At 42.6% G+C, this 20778-nt stretch overlaps 3 protein-coding genes across 5 annotated transcripts; all 3 read left to right on the top strand.

Annotated features, from left to right (window-relative positions):
* The first annotated feature begins 34 nt into the window (after nucleotides 1–34).
* gspt1 (G1 to S phase transition 1) lies at nucleotides 35–12165 on the top strand. Of its 3 annotated transcripts, none has more exons than XM_078278616.1 (14): nucleotides 35–437; nucleotides 729–773; nucleotides 2601–2867; nucleotides 2958–2991; nucleotides 3315–3392; nucleotides 5185–5365; nucleotides 6557–6711; nucleotides 7000–7140; nucleotides 8019–8112; nucleotides 9367–9447; nucleotides 9701–9874; nucleotides 10604–10693; nucleotides 10847–11015; nucleotides 11428–12165. In XM_078278616.1, the coding sequence occupies exons 1-14, from the start codon at nucleotides 242–244 to the stop codon at nucleotides 11478–11480; spliced, it is 1758 nt and encodes a 585-aa protein (XP_078134742.1). In that variant the 5' UTR covers nucleotides 35–241; the 3' UTR covers nucleotides 11481–12165. The 3 variants fall into 3 exon arrangements, with proteins under 3 accessions (XP_078134742.1, XP_078134741.1, XP_078134743.1); XM_078278615.1 differs by having other exon boundaries at nucleotides 729–812; XM_078278617.1 differs by lacking the exon at nucleotides 729–773.
* Nucleotides 12166–12582: 417 nt separating this feature from the next.
* rsl1d1 (ribosomal L1 domain containing 1) lies at nucleotides 12583–16929 on the top strand. Its single transcript, XM_078278618.1, has 9 exons — nucleotides 12583–12690; nucleotides 13025–13164; nucleotides 13290–13428; nucleotides 13960–14108; nucleotides 14737–14838; nucleotides 15891–15984; nucleotides 16139–16267; nucleotides 16366–16509; nucleotides 16636–16929. The coding sequence occupies exons 1-9, from the start codon at nucleotides 12652–12654 to the stop codon at nucleotides 16774–16776; spliced, it is 1077 nt and encodes a 358-aa protein (XP_078134744.1). The 5' UTR covers nucleotides 12583–12651; the 3' UTR covers nucleotides 16777–16929.
* Nucleotides 16930–17030: 101 nt separating this feature from the next.
* Nucleotides 17031–20408, top strand: LOC144535871 (transmembrane protein 238-like). The gene has a single exon (XM_078278619.1). The coding sequence runs from the start codon at nucleotides 18842–18844 to the stop codon at nucleotides 19334–19336; it is 495 nt and encodes a 164-aa protein (XP_078134745.1). The 5' UTR covers nucleotides 17031–18841; the 3' UTR covers nucleotides 19337–20408.
* Nucleotides 20409–20778: the final 370 nt, after the last annotated feature.

The following is a 20778-nucleotide window of genomic DNA, read 5'->3' as shown; positions in this document are numbered from 1 at the left end:
GTTCGGTGCTGGCCTCTAGCGGTGTTTGCAAGACATGCAGTGGCTGTACTGCACACCACTTCTCGTCGGCAACGGGATCCATACGCTTGCGAAAGCAAGGTTTAACAAAGCGATGGGAACTTCACCAAATGTGCTGCTAAGAGTCTAAAACACACCAGCAACTAAACGCGTTTTATCGGAACTATAAAAACATCCACGTTCCCCGGCAGTGGAAAGCTTGTCAACTCTGGAAAAAGGAGCGATGGACCCGAGAGACACAGCCCCGGATTCGTGGGAGCTGGAGGAGGATGCCGAGGCCCCGGCTGCCGCGGCAGAGCTCCCGACTGCCTTCGCCGCACTCAACGTCAACGCCAAGCCGTTTGTCCCCAACGTTAACGCCCCGGTATTCGTACCAAGCTTCCTTCAAGCAAGTGCCGTAGAAATTCCGGCTTCAGATGGTGAGTGAATGTCAGACAGCTGGTTGGAAGTTAGCTTAACTTGCTAGCTTGCTTGCTAATCCAGCTAAATTAGCCTTCCTTTCTGCAACTCGCTGTGCTCAGTCCAGCCAGTGCCACAGTTCTCTAATTTCCACTAACTAATCAACAAGTCTGCTAGAGTGATAGTCATGTGTTGTAACGGTCAGTTAGCTCATTTATAACAGTAACGGTCACAGCAAGACGTCAAACGACCATCCTTGTCTAATACATATTTATGAAAGTTTGACATGCTTTGCTTTCTCTCCTCAAAAGGTGCCCCTGACCCAATTGCCAGCATGGAGGTGGCAGAAACAGCCGGTATGAATCCAAATTGTACTCCAGGCACTGCATGTTCAGGTTATTAAGTTACTAATCTACCTGTCAGGCAGGTTGTTCACCACAGGACAGGTGTGGTTATAGGCTCAGGTGTGCACATCTACCTGCAGCCAGATTCAAAATGTCAGCCCGAACCTCATGCAGACTAGGAGAACGTGGATGCTCTCCTTGAAGTCATGTAGGTTCACTTATTGAGCCATATTTGGGTTGCTGGCAATGGTAAACCAATGTGCATGGGCCTACATATAATATGATGCAACATCACTTGTCCATGCCCAAAATAGACATCCCACTAGCACACACTGTGATATGTTTCAAGCGCTGCATGGCTGAGACCTTGGTTTGCTGTGTGTCAGATTGTGTCAGTTTGAATGTATTTGGTTACTCCGGTCACTTTGTGCTGCTGACTAGTTGTAATTTGCCTAAATCGGGTTCATTCACATTTTTGGGCTGTCCCGGAATGCTGTGGGCCTCTACTCAAGTTACAGAGAACTGGTGGTGTTTTGGTTTTTTAATAAAGTGTCTGAGCACTGCAGCTGTAGCAGAGTGAGTGATTCAGGGACAAAAAAACAAAAAGGACGTAGTGTATATAAGAGACAGGCTTATTCATGGAAATACTTGTCCTAATACTCGACTCGTCACATTTTTCTGAACGTCTGAAAGAAAAATTATAATTACAGCATTGACGAGACTGTCGACAATTGGCACGACTGGCTTTCTGAGTTACCAGCAGCAATATCTCACTGGCTGATTATAAACGGGGAGGGTTAAGAAGAAAATAGGGCTTTGTACATGACTGCTGGGCTGCATAATTTCATAGTCACGGAAATGGGAAGCTTATTTGTGTGTTGCCATGGGAAGATGTTTCTTCGGCAGGGCTCAGCAGATTTCTTGTTACACTTTTTTTCTTCTTTTAGTGGTACTTGTTTGCTCTGCAGAACATTGCATTGATTGTGTTGTTTTAACAAGTGGACAGGACTAATGAACGATTAACTACATACCACAGACCGTGAAGTCTTGCAACTCTGTGAAAATCTGTGAAGGCAAATTCATTTTATGATGTTTATCCGTGAGGTCTTTATGTCACACACCACTGTCATCATTTTTACAGCGGTTTAGATAAAAAAATCTAGTCCAAATTACCAAACATCTGTAGAAATCTAGAAACCTTGTGGTTGAAAACCAAAGAGTAATTTGAGCTGTTGTGACAGCATATGCATTTATTTTACTCTGACAGATTGGATATTGAAGTTAGTTTATTTAATTAAATTATTTTTTGTAAATCGTGCCAAAAGTATTCCTAAACTCTGGTAAGGCAGTTTAACAACAGGTTCCCTGGAATAAAGATACATTTAGAATGAAATTACATAACTAAACCTGCATAATACACAATTATTATATTATAACACACAAAAGAAACGTACTGTCTACAATAGAGCATATGAATGAATGATAATGGTGGAGGAGATACAAGTGAATAGCATGACTTGACTCAGTTCTGAAAATGGAATTGTTTTCTGTATGTTTAATGTGTGCACAGGGTATCTTATTCCACATTTTTGTACAAATGTGGTAAAAGGATTTAAGTTTGGTATAAACATAAAACTGGCAGAAATGTCTCATCTTCAGAAGAATTCTCAGGATTCAGAATCAATCAGGATTGGTCAGCGCAGGGTTTCATTCCAGCCAAAAAAGTAGGTCCTTAAATAGTTCCTCCTCCTTCCAAGCTGTGGGTTGCCTGTAGCATCCAGACCTCAAAGAGAAATAGCAGGTGTACAGGTGTAGTAAATGTGTACTGTGTGGTTCCAGCTCCAGTGGAGAATGGAGGCACAGAGGCAGACATGACCACCGAGGAAGAGACGTGGGAGCAGAAGGAGGAGCCGGGGGGAGGAGGCGGAGGCGGAGGAGACGAGGACCTGAGTTCAGGAGGAGCCTGTGAGGGGGGCGCGGCGAGGAACGAGGACGAGGAGATGATGGAGGAGGAAGAGGAGGAGATGCCCATGCCCAAAGTGGCTCCTGCACTGCCAGATGCCCCCAAGAAAGAACACGTGAACGTGGTCTTTATCGGTCACGTGGGTGCGTCTCATTTTCATGTGTACAGTATGTTTATTCATTTGTCTAAGGAAGATTGTGGGAAGTTGTATTCATCTTCTTTTTGTCTGTTAGATGCTGGAAAATCAACTATTGGAGGACAGATCATGTGAGTAGTCCAATTTTAATTTAGTTCTGTGTTGGCTGATCACAGTGCTGCAGGGCTGCACAATAAATGAAAAATATCTATTTCTTTTAAATGTGGTAAAGTGTGCCTTATAATTCACCCACTGTATAGAGAACTGTTTAATTTAAAAAGAGAACTGTTAAAAACATTTATGGTTATAGTTGCCACAATAGCTTTCCGCTACAGTGTAACAGCTTTTCCAGTTGAAGCCCCAGCTTCACTTTTTAATGCCGCAGATACAATAAATATGACGTCACGTCCGTGGCCGCCTGTTGTGTTAACTTTCCCTGTTTTCTACTTTCTAGGTACTTAACTGGAATGGTGGAAAAGCGAACCCTGGAAAAATATGAGAGAGAAGCGAAAGAAAAGAACAGGGAGACATGGTGTGGAAAAAAAATCTTTTTCTTGTGTCCAAAATCGGCATATCTTTTAATTATCATATTTCTTTAGTATTAATATGTGTGAATAAATTGCAGTAATCGGTTTTAAATATTAAAATGAAAGCACCTTCAAAAGCGCGGTCAGTTTGACCCACCATATGTTGTTATTTTGGATGTTTTGCAGTTAATCACCATGGGAGTTCAATGTTCATCATTCAAGCAAATATTGCAAAAGGTTTAGATTCCAACAGGCTTGTTTGTTTATAATAGGGCTGGAACGATGCACCAAACCCACGATTCGGTTCGTATCACAATTTTTGCCCCACGATTCGATACAAACCTTGATTCTTTTAGAGGGAGAGAGGGGAAAAAAGAGCGATTTTTGAGAAAAATATATTTTTATTAAATAACATTTGAAAAACCTGTATAAACTGAACGCCAAAGAACAATATTAACTGTGCAAATTATTAGCAATATACCTAAGTAAAATAAATAAATAGCCAAAGCTGTAACTTTATATACTGTTGAAAAACAAACAGAACTAAGCTCCATTGTGGAGATGATTCGAGCATGTTGAAAATTCCTCTTCAATCAAGTTCTCTTACATTTACAAAGTCAATTTAAATGGCTACAGTTTCACAGTACTGTGCAGGGTCTGAAATTAACACTCGCCAGTCGCCAAATGTGGGGGGCGGGCCGACACACAAACGCATAAACACTGGCGCACACACCAGCCACCACCTTCTGTTTACTGATAGCTAGCGTTTAACTCAGGCTAATTAATTAGCTAGTAAGGTGCGATTTTTGGCAGCCAGCCTTCCAAGCACAGGAAACGGAGTCTCTAGTTCACCCGTCCGGGAGGCTCTGACACACTTTCCGCACTCCGTGTCCACGGACAGCTGTAGGCTTGTACCAGTGTTGATGTTCTGTGCATTGTCGGACACGTGTGGCCACTTTCCTGAAACCACTTGCGGGTAGGATTGGGCATCAAGAACCAATTCCTACTTGGAATTGTTTAAAAAAATTACGATTCCAGTAGAATCTAGGTAGAATAGGTTTCTTTATTGGAATCGTTTAGAGGATTGGGTTTCAAATCCGATCATCGCTTCCCAATTTAACATGCGCAAGTTTTGGTTTCTGAAGCGTCCAGGCGCTTGTTGTGTTGCAGCCTTGGAGCGCAGTAAGCGACGCTCTAGTCTGGCTTTATTTTACGTTGGAAAAAGCTGTAAAACTGCAAACCACCATTGAATCAAAATAAAACGTTCCTCTTATTTGTGAAAATAGGCACGTGACCCGTTTCAACTCCACCGCTCAAAGAATCGGAATCGATAAGAACCAGAATCGAAAGGAAGAATCGCAATTGGAATCAGAATCGTTAAAATCCAAAAGATGCCCAACCCTACTTGCGCGACTGACACAAGTCCACAGCGGCCCGCGGCGTGTATGTCCGAGCCCGTCTCCAGCGCTTCCACCTGCAGGTTGTCAGCGGTGTGTCTGCCTGGTATACTCTCGGACGGCCGGTTTAACTCGCCGGTCCTCGTCAATATAGTTCCATGTGTCACGTAGCTCTCCGCAGGCAGAAAAAAAGAGGAGCTTAAAACGCAACTTGCGATGTGATCTGGTCGGGAAGGATAACTCTGGGAGTTGGAAGGGGTGTGTCGTCAGTCTGCCTTCTCACAGCGCCACACAGGCTATCCGAGTGTCGCGCTTGCGGTTTCATATCGCATATCGTTACAGCCCTAGTTTATAAAGCAGTTATGTAAAACAAATGAATAAATAAACATGGCCGTTGCAGGTACCTGTCGTGGGCTCTGGACACAAACCAGGAGGAGAGAGACAAGGGGAAGACAGTCGAGGTCGGGAGAGCTTACTTTGAGACGGAGAAGAAACATTTCACCATCCTGGATGCCCCCGGACACAAGAGCTTTGTCCCCAACATGATTGGTGGAGCGTCACAAGCCGACCTGGCCGTCCTGGTGAGATGGACGAACAGACCCCAACACTAACTGGCCCTAAACCTCAGACACACACAGAGATTAAATTCTATACCGACACATATTACTTAAAGGGGCTTTACTCGATATTCAGAACATTCATATAAAAGCAGTAAATAACTATTTGCTGTGTAGAGATATAGTGGAGTAATGGCGTTCTGAGCAGAGAATGAAGTCACACTCCCTCTGAGTGTAATCCGAGCTTTTCTTTTCTTTGTTTTGATAGCCATTCCAGCTGTGCATGCATGTGCATGTCAGTGCCTTGTGCGTCGGTATCTGACGCCAAAGGGCGTGCCAAAGTGTTGGTGTTTGCCAAGTTGGGGAACAGCCTGTGAGAGCTGTTTGAAAGCAATCCCAGATGACCTTTTTTCTGAATATCAAGTACAGCCCCTCTTAATTATTCCACTGGTGAGACTTTTCACCGCAGCAAATAAGTTTAAACAGACGTCCATGTACACATCTGTGCAGCATAATCCATTTTTCCTTTTATATCCCTGGCTCTCTGGAGCTCTGTGCCCTGGGGACAATAACCTTATTTTTAGTTCCATTAAAAGGTACCCAAATTCACCAATATGTAGGTTATTACCACAGTCATTCCTGTTATTCTGTCGCAACTTCTGCTGTTGCTGTTTAGAAGTAGGCGAGCCTCAAAGGAGTGACTGTTGGTAAAACATTTCATTTCCTATAAATTCTTCACAATAAGTTATTTTGTTATTTACAAGCTTTTGTTATGATGCAGCAAAATCAGGAAATGTAACATGACTCCTACAAGCGGACATGAAACGTAAAATAAAGCAGATATAGAAACTAAACTTGAAACAACAGAGGTTCAGTTAGAAGCTACAAACGTACTGAGTGCTGAACACACAAAAACCTCCTTCTCTCCTGCACGGGTCACGCCCGGTGCCCGCCGGTAGACATGCTTATTTTTAGCTTCATAAAATGTACGTATAGTGCAGAGAAAAGTTAACGTCCTTCAGCACGCAGACAGACTGTAGGCAGCGCTTTTTCATTAGTCATCGCTCATTTCTTATCATTTGTGCAAGAGTAACAAGTGATATTTACACACACACACACACACACACACACACACACACACAACCAGGTGAGAATGGGGCCTAACTGTCTCTTAACACTGGAATTATTTCTGCCTCCTTTATTGGTTTGTATCAGGTGATTTCAGCGAGAAAGGGGGAGTTTGAGACCGGCTTTGAGAAGGGTGGACAGACACGGGAACATGCCATGCTGGCTAAAACGGCAGGCGTCAAGCATCTCATTGTCCTGGTCAACAAGATGGATGACCCCACTGTCAACTGGAGCCTAGAAAGGTGAACAGGGACTGGGTTCAAATAGATACGGCGTGTTCACGTTTGCTTTAATGCCGTGTCAGTGGCGTCTCCACATTTAGTTTCATGTGTTGAAATAATCAATTACAAAAACACGGCACCAAAAACATGGTCTATCAGTGAATTATTAGAATTGGTGTTGACTGTCTGTATTCAGATGTCCATTTTTATAGCTCTCACGTAACTTCTGACTCTTTTTTGTAAAAATCCATGATGTTGTGCATTTCAAATTCCAGTAAATAATTGCATCTTCTCATTACTTCTCTGCAGGTATGAAGAGTGTAAGGAGAAGCTGGTTCCCTTTCTAAAGAAGGTGGGCTTTAACCCCAAGAAGGACATCCACTTTATGCCTTGCTCCGGACTCACAGGTGCCAACCTCAAGGAGCCCGTAACTGAATGCCCCTGGTACACGTAAGTCGGCTCTGTGATGTTCTATGTTAGCAAAGTATGTCTTAGTACTCGCATTAATTTATATTTCAGCAGTCATGTTTGAACTCATGAGTATAAAATGACGACTGCATGGTTAGGGCTGCTCTATCCAAAAAGGAAAGGTAGTTTCAGGATAACCGGTTCCCCTGCCAGCAGTTTATGTTCCTGTATTGCTACATCGGTATCACCTTTTAATCTGTCTGGTAATGCGTCACTGACACGATGTTGATTCACAGCAGTGCTGTTCTTGGCAGCTTTGTACTGTAGACTTCTTAAGCACGTTGCCACTCAACAGGTGCTTATTCTTGTTTATGATAATGTTAAAGAAGGCCAACAACATCTCGTCATGGTCTCACCTTTTCATTTGCTGAGAGTATAAAAAGACTAGCACACTTTATAAATGCATATTTATTAAACACATTACAGTGAAGATTTGTACCAACTGTAATTAAGGAGACATTCGCCAATAATAAGTTCATTGGTATTAGAGAAGAGGAATTGTTAAGTGTGCACATGGTTTTATGAATAAGCTTGTCTCACAGCTCACACGGCTTACAGAAAAGGATTAGGGTTTATGTATTTCTTTTTATATTTTGTTTCAGTTGATGCATTGGCTTGTGTGAAGTCTGGACTTTTCTTAATGCTGGCTGGCATTTTTTTCTGCTGGTTCCCATTTAATACACAGCTGGGGTTTAATTAAAACTTACACGTATACATTTGCCAAAATGCACCTGAAATAAGAGTCTAGGCTGTCACAAATCACATAGTAGCCCATGCTAGGACACAGTAGCTGCACTCATGAAGACATTTCTGATAGCAGAAATAAAATGTGAACTAATTGTTGGTTTTTTCCTTACCAGGGGTTTGCCATTTATTCCCCATCTGGACAGTTTGCCAAACTTCACCAGATCCAATGATGGACCAGTCAGACTACCTATTGTAGACAAATACAAGGTAAACAGCTGAAGGCCATGTTTTTCCAAATAGAGAAAAACAGACCTCTGTAGCAGCGGGTCTTCTCCACGGATTTTTCCCAAGAAGAAATTGTCTTTTCTTTCAGTTTTTGTTCACTTGGCCCAAATCTTTTTTTATATTCCCTCTCCAATTTGTCGTTCTCCTTCCTGTTGGGGGATCTTCCATGAGCACACCAACATGATTATAAACACACACGCACGCACGCACACACACTGCAGCCTCTGCATAATCGGTGCTCTTTAAGATAATTCAGCATCTTGGCCCTCGCCTCGGTTTAGATGTTGGAAGCCATTCAACAGATACTGCAAGTGTTGGTGGAAATAAGTTATTTTGCAGCTCCGTCAGTTGTCCCTACATTACTGTAAGCATCTTTCCCTTTTCAACATATCTTTTTTATTTATCCTATTGTCTTTAAGTGGTTTAAATACTCTGATTATACAAGAGCCTTATGTAGTGGTTATATGACTAAGAAGTCCCAACTAGAGTTCTCCTGATGAGCTGATCCGCTTTCTTTGCCGAGAGCTAGATAAGAAGATTGACACCACTCTTAAGTCAGTTAAATATGTTATCTCCGTTAGCTTAGCACAAAGACTGGAAACCAAGGGAAACGGCTAGTGTTAATAAGTGAGCTTTAGTGGTGCTGGTCGGCAGATTTTTCTTAAATATGGACAGAGCCAGACTAGCTGTTTCATCTTTTTCCAGCCTCAATATCTCATCTAACTTTCGACAAGAAAGCGAATAAGCATATTTCCCAAAAGGAGGGTTGATTCTCTTCCAAATTTGCATGTTTTTCTGAGCATCGTGTTAGGCCATAGTTCTTGAAATTGTGTGGGAGTTTTTGGAGCTTGAATATATTCACAGTATACTCCGATCTTCTGGGCTGCTACATACAAACATACTTAATGGGCTCGAGGTGCTTAAATGATGAAACACTGTTTCCACTCAAATACTAGCCGCTGCTATGTAAATGAAACTGAGATGATTTATTATAAGACACAATTACTGTATATTAAATGCGAGAAAACAAAAGTGAACCGTTGCTTTCATACTGTATGACAGTATTTTACCAGCATTAGAATACTAATATTTGCCTGCTGTTATGTGAAAACCACATATCTCCAGAATACCAGCTTTTCACAAGTCTATAAAAGTAATGACTAATGTGCATCAACTTACTGATGGCTAACACTAAATTGCTGTGATCATTCTTAACGTGTGCGTGTGCCCCTGCAGGACATGGGCACCGTTATCCTCGGGAAGCTGGAGTCTGGATGCATCAGTAAAGCCCAGCAGCTGGTCATGATGCCAAACCGGGTGAGATCTCCTCCGTATGACTTTGCCGCTTCTCACAAGGGGCCAATAAACCTTCTACTAGGAATAACTTCAAGGCCTCATTCTTGTATTAAATTGACTGCAGCCTAGATGTAAAGAAGGTCCTGTTACCGAAATGATAACGTTTCTGTTCTCACTCCAGCCGTGTATCCTGTTTCAGTACAGCAATATTGTTTCTATTTCAAATATTTTAAAAGTGCTCTGTGTGTGTGGTGGCTGTGGGTGTGTGTTGCAGCACACAGTGGAAGTTTTGAGCCTGCTGAGCGACGACGTGGAGACAGACGATGCAACTCCTGGGGAGAATCTGAAGTTGAGGCTGAAGGGCATCGAGGAGGAAGAAATCCTCCCTGGGTTTATCCTCTGTAGCCCTGACAACCTCTGCCACTCCGGCCGCACTTTTGACGCACAGGTACATCAACACCAGATGACCAAAGTCACTGCATGCTGGCATCTGTTTTTTTTCATTGTACATCTGACTTTCAGAGTCTACACTACTTGTGGGGAGAATTTTGTATCAACATCTTCAGGTTGAGAGACTCGACTAGCTCTTATTTGTTCCATTTGATGCTAACGGACCCTCCACCACACACTATCTAGTGATATCCCAGTCTGATGCTCTATCAAAAAACACCTAAAAATGCTAGAATGATTTTTGCAGGTCCCCATATCAACAAATGTTGGTAATTGTCCGGGGTCTGTTTAAGCAGGGTCTTTGTAGGCCAGAAGCTGTGGTGCAAGCCGATTCATTTGAAGGGCACCCGTTTATGCAGAGCCACCGCTGCAATGCCTGTTAGCAGCAGCACTTGGCTGCTTGTTTGATGCACAACATTGTTGTGATTTGATTTACTGTTTGGTGTTTAGAGCAAGTGTGCAGAAGCCAGAGGGCCTAACAGATGAGAATGAGGCACTTAAAATGTGCCAGCTGATGCTAACCGATTTCATCAGTTAAAGACACATTTAAACCCATATTCGGGCCGCTTGTTTATAAATATATATGAAGATATTGGGAATATAGATAATGAACCAATACATAAACTAATATATCCGGCTCTATTTCAATACTAAATACGTATATACATGTATTATGAATATGTCAAGTCAACTGATCTTTGGACGTTGCTTTCTCCTTTTATTTCAGATCGTCATTATTGAGCACAAATCAATCATTTGTCCTGGTTACAATGCAGTCCTTCACATCCACACCTGCATTGAAGAAGTGCAAATCTCAGTAAGTTACTGCTCTACTTTCGAAACTGTTGCTGAAACATTTTACGATATTGGAGTGTGTTTTTGTTATGTATTTTATTTGCTCAGCCAGTAGTTTTTGATCGCCTCCTGGCCTTACTGAGCTGCGGTTCAACTCTTTAAATCCCGTCTGCAGGCCTTAATCTGTCTGGTGGACAAAAAGACCGGGGAGAAAAGCAAAACACGACCACGCTTTGTTAAGCAGGACCAGGTGTGTATCGCCAGGCTCCGGGCAGCTGGAGTCATCTGCTTAGAGACCTTCAAAGAATTCCCTCAGATGGGACGATTCACACTGAGAGACGAAGGTAAGGACGCTGAGGGTGTGTTAGTAAGGCAGCAGGTCAAGGTGCTATGTAGTTACTGTGAAAATATCAAAATGCTCAATCCGCACACAGTCCGTATTCAGACACTGCCTTTTAAATAAGCCGACAGGACTTCTGTACAGTCGTGATGTCACAACCATACTATATATAGAAGGAAAGAGCCGCTATAGTGCTGTTACAGTGCAATATAGTGCAAACATGTTCTTATAGAAACCCCAAATACAAGTATAAATCTGAAAATAAGCATAATATGGGACCTTGTAAGCTAATATGTTTTGGACACAGATGTCACAGCCGAGATAATACATTGTACAGTGTATTTACTTGCTACTGTTCATGTCTGGGTTATTTTTCCATTTTGTCCCTCACTTCTCTTCATACACTCCTCCACTAGGCAAAACTATCGCCATCGGCAAAGTGCTGAAGCTGGTGCCAGAAAAGGACTAAATGCAACAGTGGCAGCATGCATGGAGTTCTTCCACCTTTCACCAGAGGAGAAATGCTGCTAGAGCCGACCCAAATAGTTACTCTCTCTTTACACACAACTATGCTGAAGAGAAGAACAGGGACAACAAGGAGTGAAGGAGGTAATAAAATTGCGTCAAATGAAGAAAAAAAAAAAAAGACTGAATCACTTTTTATGATGAACAATATGAAATGAGAGACCAAGTCCAGTGTGTCAGCTTTCTCATATTGAGAGCTCAGCTATGCCACTAATGTAGCCACATGCCCCCCCCTTCTGTAATCCCACGGCGAACCGTGCAGTCGGCAGGCCACGCCATTTGTTTTTAGAATGGAGATGGATGCAGTGTAACTGAGTTTGGGGAAGAAAAACAAAACTACAGAATGATTTCATATCATACAAAAGACCAGAGTTAGCCTGTAGTTATAATTTGCAAAGTACATCTCCCGTTTTAAGAGTGGGATTAAGAATCCAGTGGACATTTTATTTGGTTTTAAGGACCGCTGTACCAAAAGTTTTTAAGTTTGGTCTCTCTCCACATGAGATGGTTTAATTGGATTGAGCTCACACTCTGATGAACCATGGGTACACACACTTACACTAACACAAACCCACACACAGCTGTTACATAATTGAAACTGAAAATAAATGATCAGGCTGCAACAGAAAGGTGTATTTGTTTTCCTTTTAATAACTATTCCCATTTGGGATGGCTAAATCAATATCCACAGTATCAATATTAATACCAAATCTTGACATTCAGCATACTACTATAGAAGTTTCCGATCCTTTTGTTGATTTATACATTTTAATATTAACATAATTGGATGTACTTTGTCAACTCCTCAGACTAAACAGCTGCTATTTCTTTTAATCAATTGTAAGTTGCCATACATTTGCAATTTACTAAAGTATTTTATGAAACATTCAGTACAGATATTTACATATAAAGACTGCAGTATCTATATCCATCATTTTAAATTGAATTAAAACAATCAGGAGACATCCTCGTACATATATCTATGAGGCAACCTTATTTACTTCCCTGGGTGTTCAGAGTTTTCGTACAAATAAAGTTTTTTTGTATTATGTGACGTAGAGTATACCAATTGCGCATGCGTGTCTACAGTTCCCACACGTGAAGCAGACAGCAGCATGGCCGATGGAGCAGGAATTGTGTTGGACCGGGCACAGGTAAAAAAAAAAAAGCTTTTATTGCTACAATACATTTAAACTCTTTATAAATATAATTTCAATAATTAAACGTTGACTGATAAATTACATTGTTGTGAATCGACAGCAGCTATAAGCTAGCTAGTCTCAGCTAACGTTAGCGTGTTTGCTTGCTGGTTTAGCATAGATACTACACTACTGTTTTTATATTGTATATTCATATCTATGGGTTTAGCAACGAAGCTAATTCACAGTGGCACAGCAACAAGTCGGAATCCCTAGAACTCTGGAAGAAAGTTTGTCGGTGGGTTTACAAAGTCTTTTGTGACAACGGAGTTAATGTAATGTCTGCTAGGTCAAAAAGGCCGTCCAGGCTTTGCAGGCTTTCCTGAAAACCAAGTCGACCAGTGACTCCCTGTTCCTGGACGAGACTCAACAGATCAGCATGCTCTTCACCCTCTGGAAGATCCCCAAAGCGGCACAGACCATCTGCATGTGAGTCCACCAGACGGGAACATAAAGCAGCCTTCATGCATGACCTGTAGTTCTTCTGTAGCAGATACTGACTCTCGTCTACCCGACTTAGTTGATATTGACGTGACGTCTCATTCCGCCCTCAGTCCCTTGCCCCATGGCCAGCGATCTGACACAGACGATATTTGCCTCTTCACCAAAGATGAGCCCAACATGACCTCCGAGCAGACCCAGAGGTTCTATAGGAAGCTGCTGGAGGAGAAGGGAGTGAAAAACATCACTGAGGTATCTACCAGGCAGTCATAATGCAGCTACTGACTTGATAATGCGTATAACAAATATAGTATATACATAGTGCTGGGCAATATGGAGAAAATCAGATGTCAAGATATTCTTGACCAAATACCTCGATGTCGATATTGTAGGGTTGACAATTGGTGCTTTTACAACATATTAGATACAAAAATTAAAATAATTTTAGATAAAAAATCAATAGTAATGTGGATATAATGACTAAATGGGTAAAGGCCTAGAACAGTCCGGTAAGTTAAGAAAATGACATCACTTTACTGTAATGTAGCCTTTAAAACCAGGAAAAGACAATACTTGCCATATTACGATATCCAAAATCTAAGACGATAGCTGGTCTCACGATATCGATATATCAATATATCGCCCAGCCATATATATAGCAAAGTTGGTTGATTAGCCAGTGGCTGGTTAGTCCTAAATCTTACAAAGCCACTAGTGTTTTACCAGGTTTTTGGAAAACCTTTAAACCTCATATTGATGGCAATGTCCCTGTATCCGGAGCAGATCATCCCATACAAGGCCCTGAGGACGGAGTACAAACCGTATGAAGCCAAGCGCCGTCTGCTCGGGAACTGTGACTTGTTCCTCTCCGATGACCGCATCCGCCGCCTGCTGCCATCCCACCTCGGAAAACATTTCTACCTGAGGAAAAAGTAAGCCCTGTTTCTTTGTGTTGTCAGAGTTGTACCTTCAATTCCTAATGTCTTCAATACACAGCCAACATTAGACGGTTGATCTCATTTTTAGGAGTCATTTTTGATCCTATTGTCATATTCATGTCAGAGGGACTGCTCTCCTCTGTGAGGCACTGTCTGAGAAAAAAATGTAAGAAATTGATTATGAAAACAGAATGCAGCTTTTGCAGTTACCCTACTAATTGAGTGCCTAATGTGCTGAAATGTAATTAAACGCGTAGAACAATATATGTAAAAAGAAAGTTGTCCTTAAAGGTCCCATGTCATGAAAATGTCAGTTTTTTTTAACATTATGATGAGTTCCCCCAGCCTGCCTATGGTCCCCCAGTGGCTAGAAATGGCGATAGGTGTAAACCGAGCCCTGGGTATCCTGCTCTGCCTTTGAGAAAATGAAAGCTCAGATGGGCAGATCTGGAATCTCCCCTTATGAGGTCATAAGGGGAAAGGTTACCTCCCCTTTCTCTGCTTTGCCCGCCCAGAGAATTTGCCCCACCCATGAGAGAGCGAGACATCATGGGTTGCAAACAAGCAAAGTGGCAGTTGGTCAAGGCCAAGGTCAAGATGTGTTCATTTCTGTCTTTACCAGAGAGCCGCTGTCTGTGAACCTGCAGAGCAAACATCTGGCCAGAGACATCCAGAGAGTCATCCAGGGCACCAGCTTGAAGGTTACCAACAAGGGCTGCTGCTGGTGAGATTTGCTCTGCTGCTCTTGGTGTTCCTTATAAACTACCTAATTCAGCTCTCTGTGCAACTAACCTTTTATTTTAGCTCCAGGGAAACCTGTCGTGTTTTAGTATTGCTTCAGCAAGACGACAAACGCAACAGTTTTTAAGTTTCACGGAATGTTTTATGTCTCGTCAAATTAAGAGCACCTCTTTAGGCCCTGACACACCAACCAGACGGGCCGACCGTCGGCAGAAAAGGAAGTCGGACTGATCAGTCGGGTCCACGAGGTCCAAAAAGTGCCTCAGAACACACTGAGGCGATGCCGACTTGAGCGTACGCTCTGCGCGTAACGTAATACGTCTCCATAGCAGCAGGCGGCGCTGCTCTGTATTGTTTCCATTAACAGTCAGATTATTTCCCAGAAAATGAAAACCGGCAGCTGATTGGACCAACGCGCCACGTGGTTCTTTTTTCTCTGGAAATTCACAGCCAGACTGTCATGGCGGCTTGTTCAGAATACGATCTCATATTGTACTAAAGTAGTTCACCGAAACGTGTTTCTGAAAACATTTTAAGCGAGAAATAGGCCGTGCAGTTGCTGAAATCGGTCTTCATTTCAGATCGACAAAGGTCAGTTTAAAAGATTTTCGTCAGATTTTGAGCGGCTCATCCGCTCCCCATTTCCGGGCGAGTCCCGACTGCCCTGTCTCCAGACTGAACGTGTCGGGTCGGCCCAAATGAAGGCCGACGGCACGGGACACACCGAACAGCCTCGAGTCACCGACCTCGCCAGACGGTCCGACGGCCGATTACCGGGCTGGTGTGTCTCCTCTATTAAAAACCCTGTCGGTTCTGTGAAGTGTGTTGATATGGGGAATTGCCGGTGCCAAAGAGATTCAATGTTAATCCAGATGGAGCCCGTCTCTACACCGTTGATACGCAACATGTAATGTAGACAGGAAATACAAAAAAAAACCTGCATTGTTACTACTTGTGTTGGTGCGGTTTACAGTGTCACATTAGAGTTTGACATAGTAACCCTGCATTCACTTCTATGATGGGTCTGTATCGTAGCATGGCCCGTGTTGCCCACGCCGGAATGACTGCAGATGAGGTGACGGACAACATCGAGGCTGCTGTCCAAACAGTGGCGGCCAAACTCTGCACGGTGAGTCTAGCTGCCCAGAGAAGGGTCTTGTGTTTTCATCAACTTTGTTGCTGTAGTGCTTGTACATCGATTTTAACTTTTGGCCACCCCAAGCTCTGTTATGCCCCCCCCACCCCGATTACTGTATGTGTTATATTTGCATTGGTGTTTACAGAAAGGACCCGTGATGAAGCTCATCCACATAAAGAGCCAAACGTCAGTGTCCCTGCCCATCTACACCTCAGACCTGAACCACCTCAGCGTGCTGGAGGCAGGGAAACCTGCTCAGACTTCCAAGAAAGAGGTGAGAACAGGTTTGCGCTCAAATGTCCGTCTTGTGTCCGAGCTAGATTTATAGAAACGACGTGTAAAATAACCTCCCCGTGTGTTTGGGATCTTCAGGGAGCTGCAGCCAAAAAGCAGGCAAAGAAGAACAAGACAGAGGACGTAAAGCAAACGGATGCTGCCGGAGAGGAGAAAAATGTGGAGGAGGAAATCCCGCTGCTGGTTCCCATAGCGACACCTAACAAAAAGCCTAAACTGGAGGTCAGTGCTACTCCCAGCTCCTAGATTTAAATACTTACCAGTAATTTAAATATTTCAGCTGACTCAGGCTGACCCTCATTTTCTTTCTTTCTTTCTTTCTTTCTTTCTTTCTTTCTTTCTTTTTAGAAACCATCCAAAAAGAAGCAGCTGGAGAAGGCACCCAAACCTGCTGCTGCCAAGAAAGGAAGAAAATCGCCAAACAAAATGACCAAGAAGGCTGGCAAGACTGACTCTAAAGTAAAAAGAAAAGTGCCTAAAGTGAAATGATTCTCAGTAGAGCATCTTTGCACATTACCCTCTCAACATGGACATTTTACACAGCACACAGGATCAGATTGTTTTATAGAAGGGTCAATATATTCATTCTGTTTTGTCTTTTTTTTCCTTGGATGAAGCAGATTATAAACTTATCTGAAACTATCCATGGCTATCTTGTGTTCCCTGAATTCTTTGTAACAGGCCTTTGTCACAGGAGGCACTTTTATCATCGCAGGAAAACCCCAGGTGGAACTAATAGTAACAATAGCTTTTTTTTTTGTTTTATTTAAGTGTATTGATAAGCCATGTCAGTGAGCCATCATACACAGCAACATGGCCCTCAAACTAGTAAAGCTTAAATGAAGCGCAGGCATTAATACTATTAATTAGACGTGTGGTTTTCCTGCCATGTCCAAATGTGACTGTGGAAAAAAAACCTATAAAATGGTTCTGATGGCTTGGCCAGTGATTATTCATGCTGGGTACAAGTGGGGATTTCTGAACTATTTTGGTACTTATTGAATAAGACATACACATTTACATTTGGGTATTATTGTTGACTTACATCTTATCATTTATTCTTTTTGACCTCCCATTAGAGTAGTTGGTTGTCAGCATGGTGGAGATAATACAGATGTATTTAATCATCATTGATTCAAGCAAAGTAAGAGTAACACCCAGTATGTAATGGATCCTCCTAGAATGCATTTCTCGAAATAGGAGTCCACTCATAACTGCAGAATGACTCGTTGGACATGAATTGAAAGAATGATGACGTCTTTAGCTTTTAAGTTTTTTTTAAAAACCCTTGGTTTCAAGTCAGCAGCGCTTCATTTTAAGACCATCACCATTAGGTTATAAATACTACATGGTTCAAAACACTTGTTAACATGAACTGTGTATACACCTTTTGTGTGCTTTAACATCTGAAGTTCATTAGCCTTGAGCCATCAGCGCTGTGCATGTATAGCTGCCAGCTGTATCCGATGACATGCCTATTGTTATTGAGATCATGGCTTGTACAGCTGCTGCCTGCTACACTCATGCAATAATGCTATGTGGGCACACCTATGAGGCTTTGCATCTTAATAATAATATGGTCTGAGACATTGATAAACAAATTTCCCTTCATTTCTACAGACAGTATTTATTCGGAGGTTTAATGCAACAAGATGGTCACGATGTTGTTAACAGGTGGGCTGGGTCTGTCTATTCATCCAAGCCCTTCCTGTGCTGTGTGGGCCATCTGGAATTACAGTGTTCACAGGTTACTGGGCAGGAGAGTAAGAGATGCATCATGCACACAATCTCGTATTGATCATAGAGAGGATATAGCTCCTTCATATGTCTCTGAGGAGGTGGCTGCATTGATTTCAACCGGGACTGGCTAAGCAGACCTGACAAGCTCATAGAGGAGCTGTGGATGGTCAGTGGCTGGTGTTTCCATTATTCGTGTGTGAAAGGAAGAAACAAAGCGGTAACAGGCAACTGCTCTGTGTAGCAACCATGGAAGCAATTGGAGAAACTTCATTCCCAGATGACACTGGGAGTCAAAGCCTGTGTCCAGGCCCTGCAGGCTGGGCCCACCTCCACAAACCCATCATCGTGATGGTGATGGGATCCCTGATGTCTGCTGCAGGCGGACTCCTCTTCCTGCTCCAGTCATTGGGGGTGACTGAAGCATGCCACTCTGTGGCCTCGGCCTGCCTGTCCGTCGGGCTGATGTTTGTGGTGATGGGGCTGGTGTGGATCCCCGTACTGAAAGAGAAGCAGAGGCGCAAGCGGTGCTGCCAGGAGGGTGCTTGAATAGAAGTGACTCTGTAATGTAAAAGTGGAAACTATTTTTTTTATTTTTTTTTTGTCAACAATTATGCAACCGTTTCTTTTGAATCATCCTACAGTCATAAAGCTGCCGTGGTTCTCGCTGATAACCGCTTGCGTACATTGTACTTTGACCACTGCAGGTTGTTTCGTGTGTGTATATGTGAGTGAATGAGGGTTACACTTCACTGTCCTGCAGATACACATCTGGATTAACTCTGGGAACTTGCTTTGGAGGCTCCCCACTGCCACCATGTCAACATCTGTACAGGTGGAGCCAGTCATGGAGATAAGGTATGGAGGAGTTGGTCGCTGCAAATGCTCCTTCTGGTTCGCAGTGGCCCACGACATAATAGGTGTCTTCGTCATGATGGTGGGGGTGTTTGGAGGGCTCTTTCTCCACGATTTGTTAATCTACGCGGGGGCTATCATCATCTTCCTAAGCCTGATCTGGTGGGTGTTCTGGTACTCGGGGAACATCGACGTGCCACCCGAGGAGCTGGAGGACGACGTGGGCCTGATCAAGCTGAAGAACCGTGGACTCAGCCAGGCGGTGAGGCGCGTGTCCGACCGCCTCTCCAGCAGGATCAGGAACTCTTTTAGAAAGAACAGCAGGTCCGTCAGAGAAGCCCCCACAGGCAACAACACAGCTTCAAACACTGGTACAGAGATGTCGCTCTCCACTGTCTATGACAGCACCATCGCCTCCTCGCCTCAAGGATTAGTGAGAGAGACATTGTCAGTATGAGCTAACCCATTGCAGACTGTAAAAAAAAAAAAAAAAAATGACACGGAGAGTCACTGAACCTGGATCTTTATATTTGCTTCCTTTGCTCCAGGTTAAAAGGGAATTTTTTTCTTTCTTTCTGTGTTTGCTTTGCTAACATGCACCAGTAATGATTAGACAACATTGACAAAGTCTTGTCTGGATAACATCCACATGTTCTTATCTAGCTGATAAGATTTTGCCCACTATAACACAGTGTTGCTAATGGCCCTGATTTAGAAATCTCAGCACGTAAATAGAAAAATAAAGGGTATAATAAGTTATGATGAGGCTGACTTTTATTTGGGTAGTATGTGACTAGAATATTTATTTATTTTGTAAATACTGGTAAATTTAAACTTTATAATCTCACCTGTACAGATAAAATATGTTCAAAAATGTCACAATGTTCACAACTGCACTGAAAAAGTCCCTGGAGGTTTTGAAGTCTCACATGGTGATTGTGTATTTCAATCTGTATTTGCAAACTGGACCGTGATTGGCTGTCATAATGTTTGTGATGTCACAATTTTTTTTTTGCTCCAAGGTGCACTTCTCCAGCTGACATTTCAGAGAGGCACAGATACACGTTCATCCTTCTGCAAAGCAGTGAGAAAACAGCCATTTAGCTGCAATCTGTGCATGCGCCAATCTGTATCCAAGGGGAGTCCTATAGCTTCATTATTATTGTTAAATAATGTTGCTCTGCTTCTGTATAGTAAATAATTACACAGAGATGTCCGGGGGTGTTGCAACACCACCTCTCTAAGAAATATTTGACTAGCCACCAAAAAAGCTGTAAAACGTTCTAGTTGTTGACGTTTTTAAAACATTTTATTAAGTTATTTAACTGCCTTATAGACATCTCCAGCTGCCAGGAGTATAATTCTAGTAGAGAAATTCTAAATCCCTTTATGTACTAAATATTGAACTCTCTCGTACCTATATACCCCATGCATCATCACTCACTTATGTTTTTTGTTTTTTTTAATACAAACAGTAGTAGTAGTACACCAATTGTTCTATATCAAACAGTGGAAATAAAGTTGTGTGATTCTACCTTCATCTTCTGGTTTAGCCAATGCTTTAAAGGTCCCATGTTATGCTAATTTTCAGGTTAATAGTTGTATTTTGGGTTTCTACTAGAACATGTTTACATGCTGTAATGTTTAAAAACCACAAGGTGTAAATTACACCTATGCCAGTACCCACCCTCTATCTGAAACTGTCTCTTTAAGCCTCTGATTGGTCAGCGTTTTTGGGTCTTCCACATCTGCGCTCTCTGAGTGTCTGCATTTTCATTGCAGCCGGGGGAATGACTGTAACGGCACTGTAGCGGCACTTTCTACCTATATATAGTATAGTTGTGACATCACAACCGTACAGAAGTCCTGACGGCTCATTTAAAGGCACAGTTTCTGAAT

Source organism: Sander vitreus, chromosome 21 (genome assembly GCF_031162955.1).
Source record: "Sander vitreus isolate 19-12246 chromosome 21, sanVit1, whole genome shotgun sequence".
NCBI lineage: Eukaryota > Metazoa > Chordata > Actinopteri > Perciformes > Percidae > Sander > Sander vitreus.
This window is presented reverse-complemented; position numbering and strand designations above follow the sequence as displayed.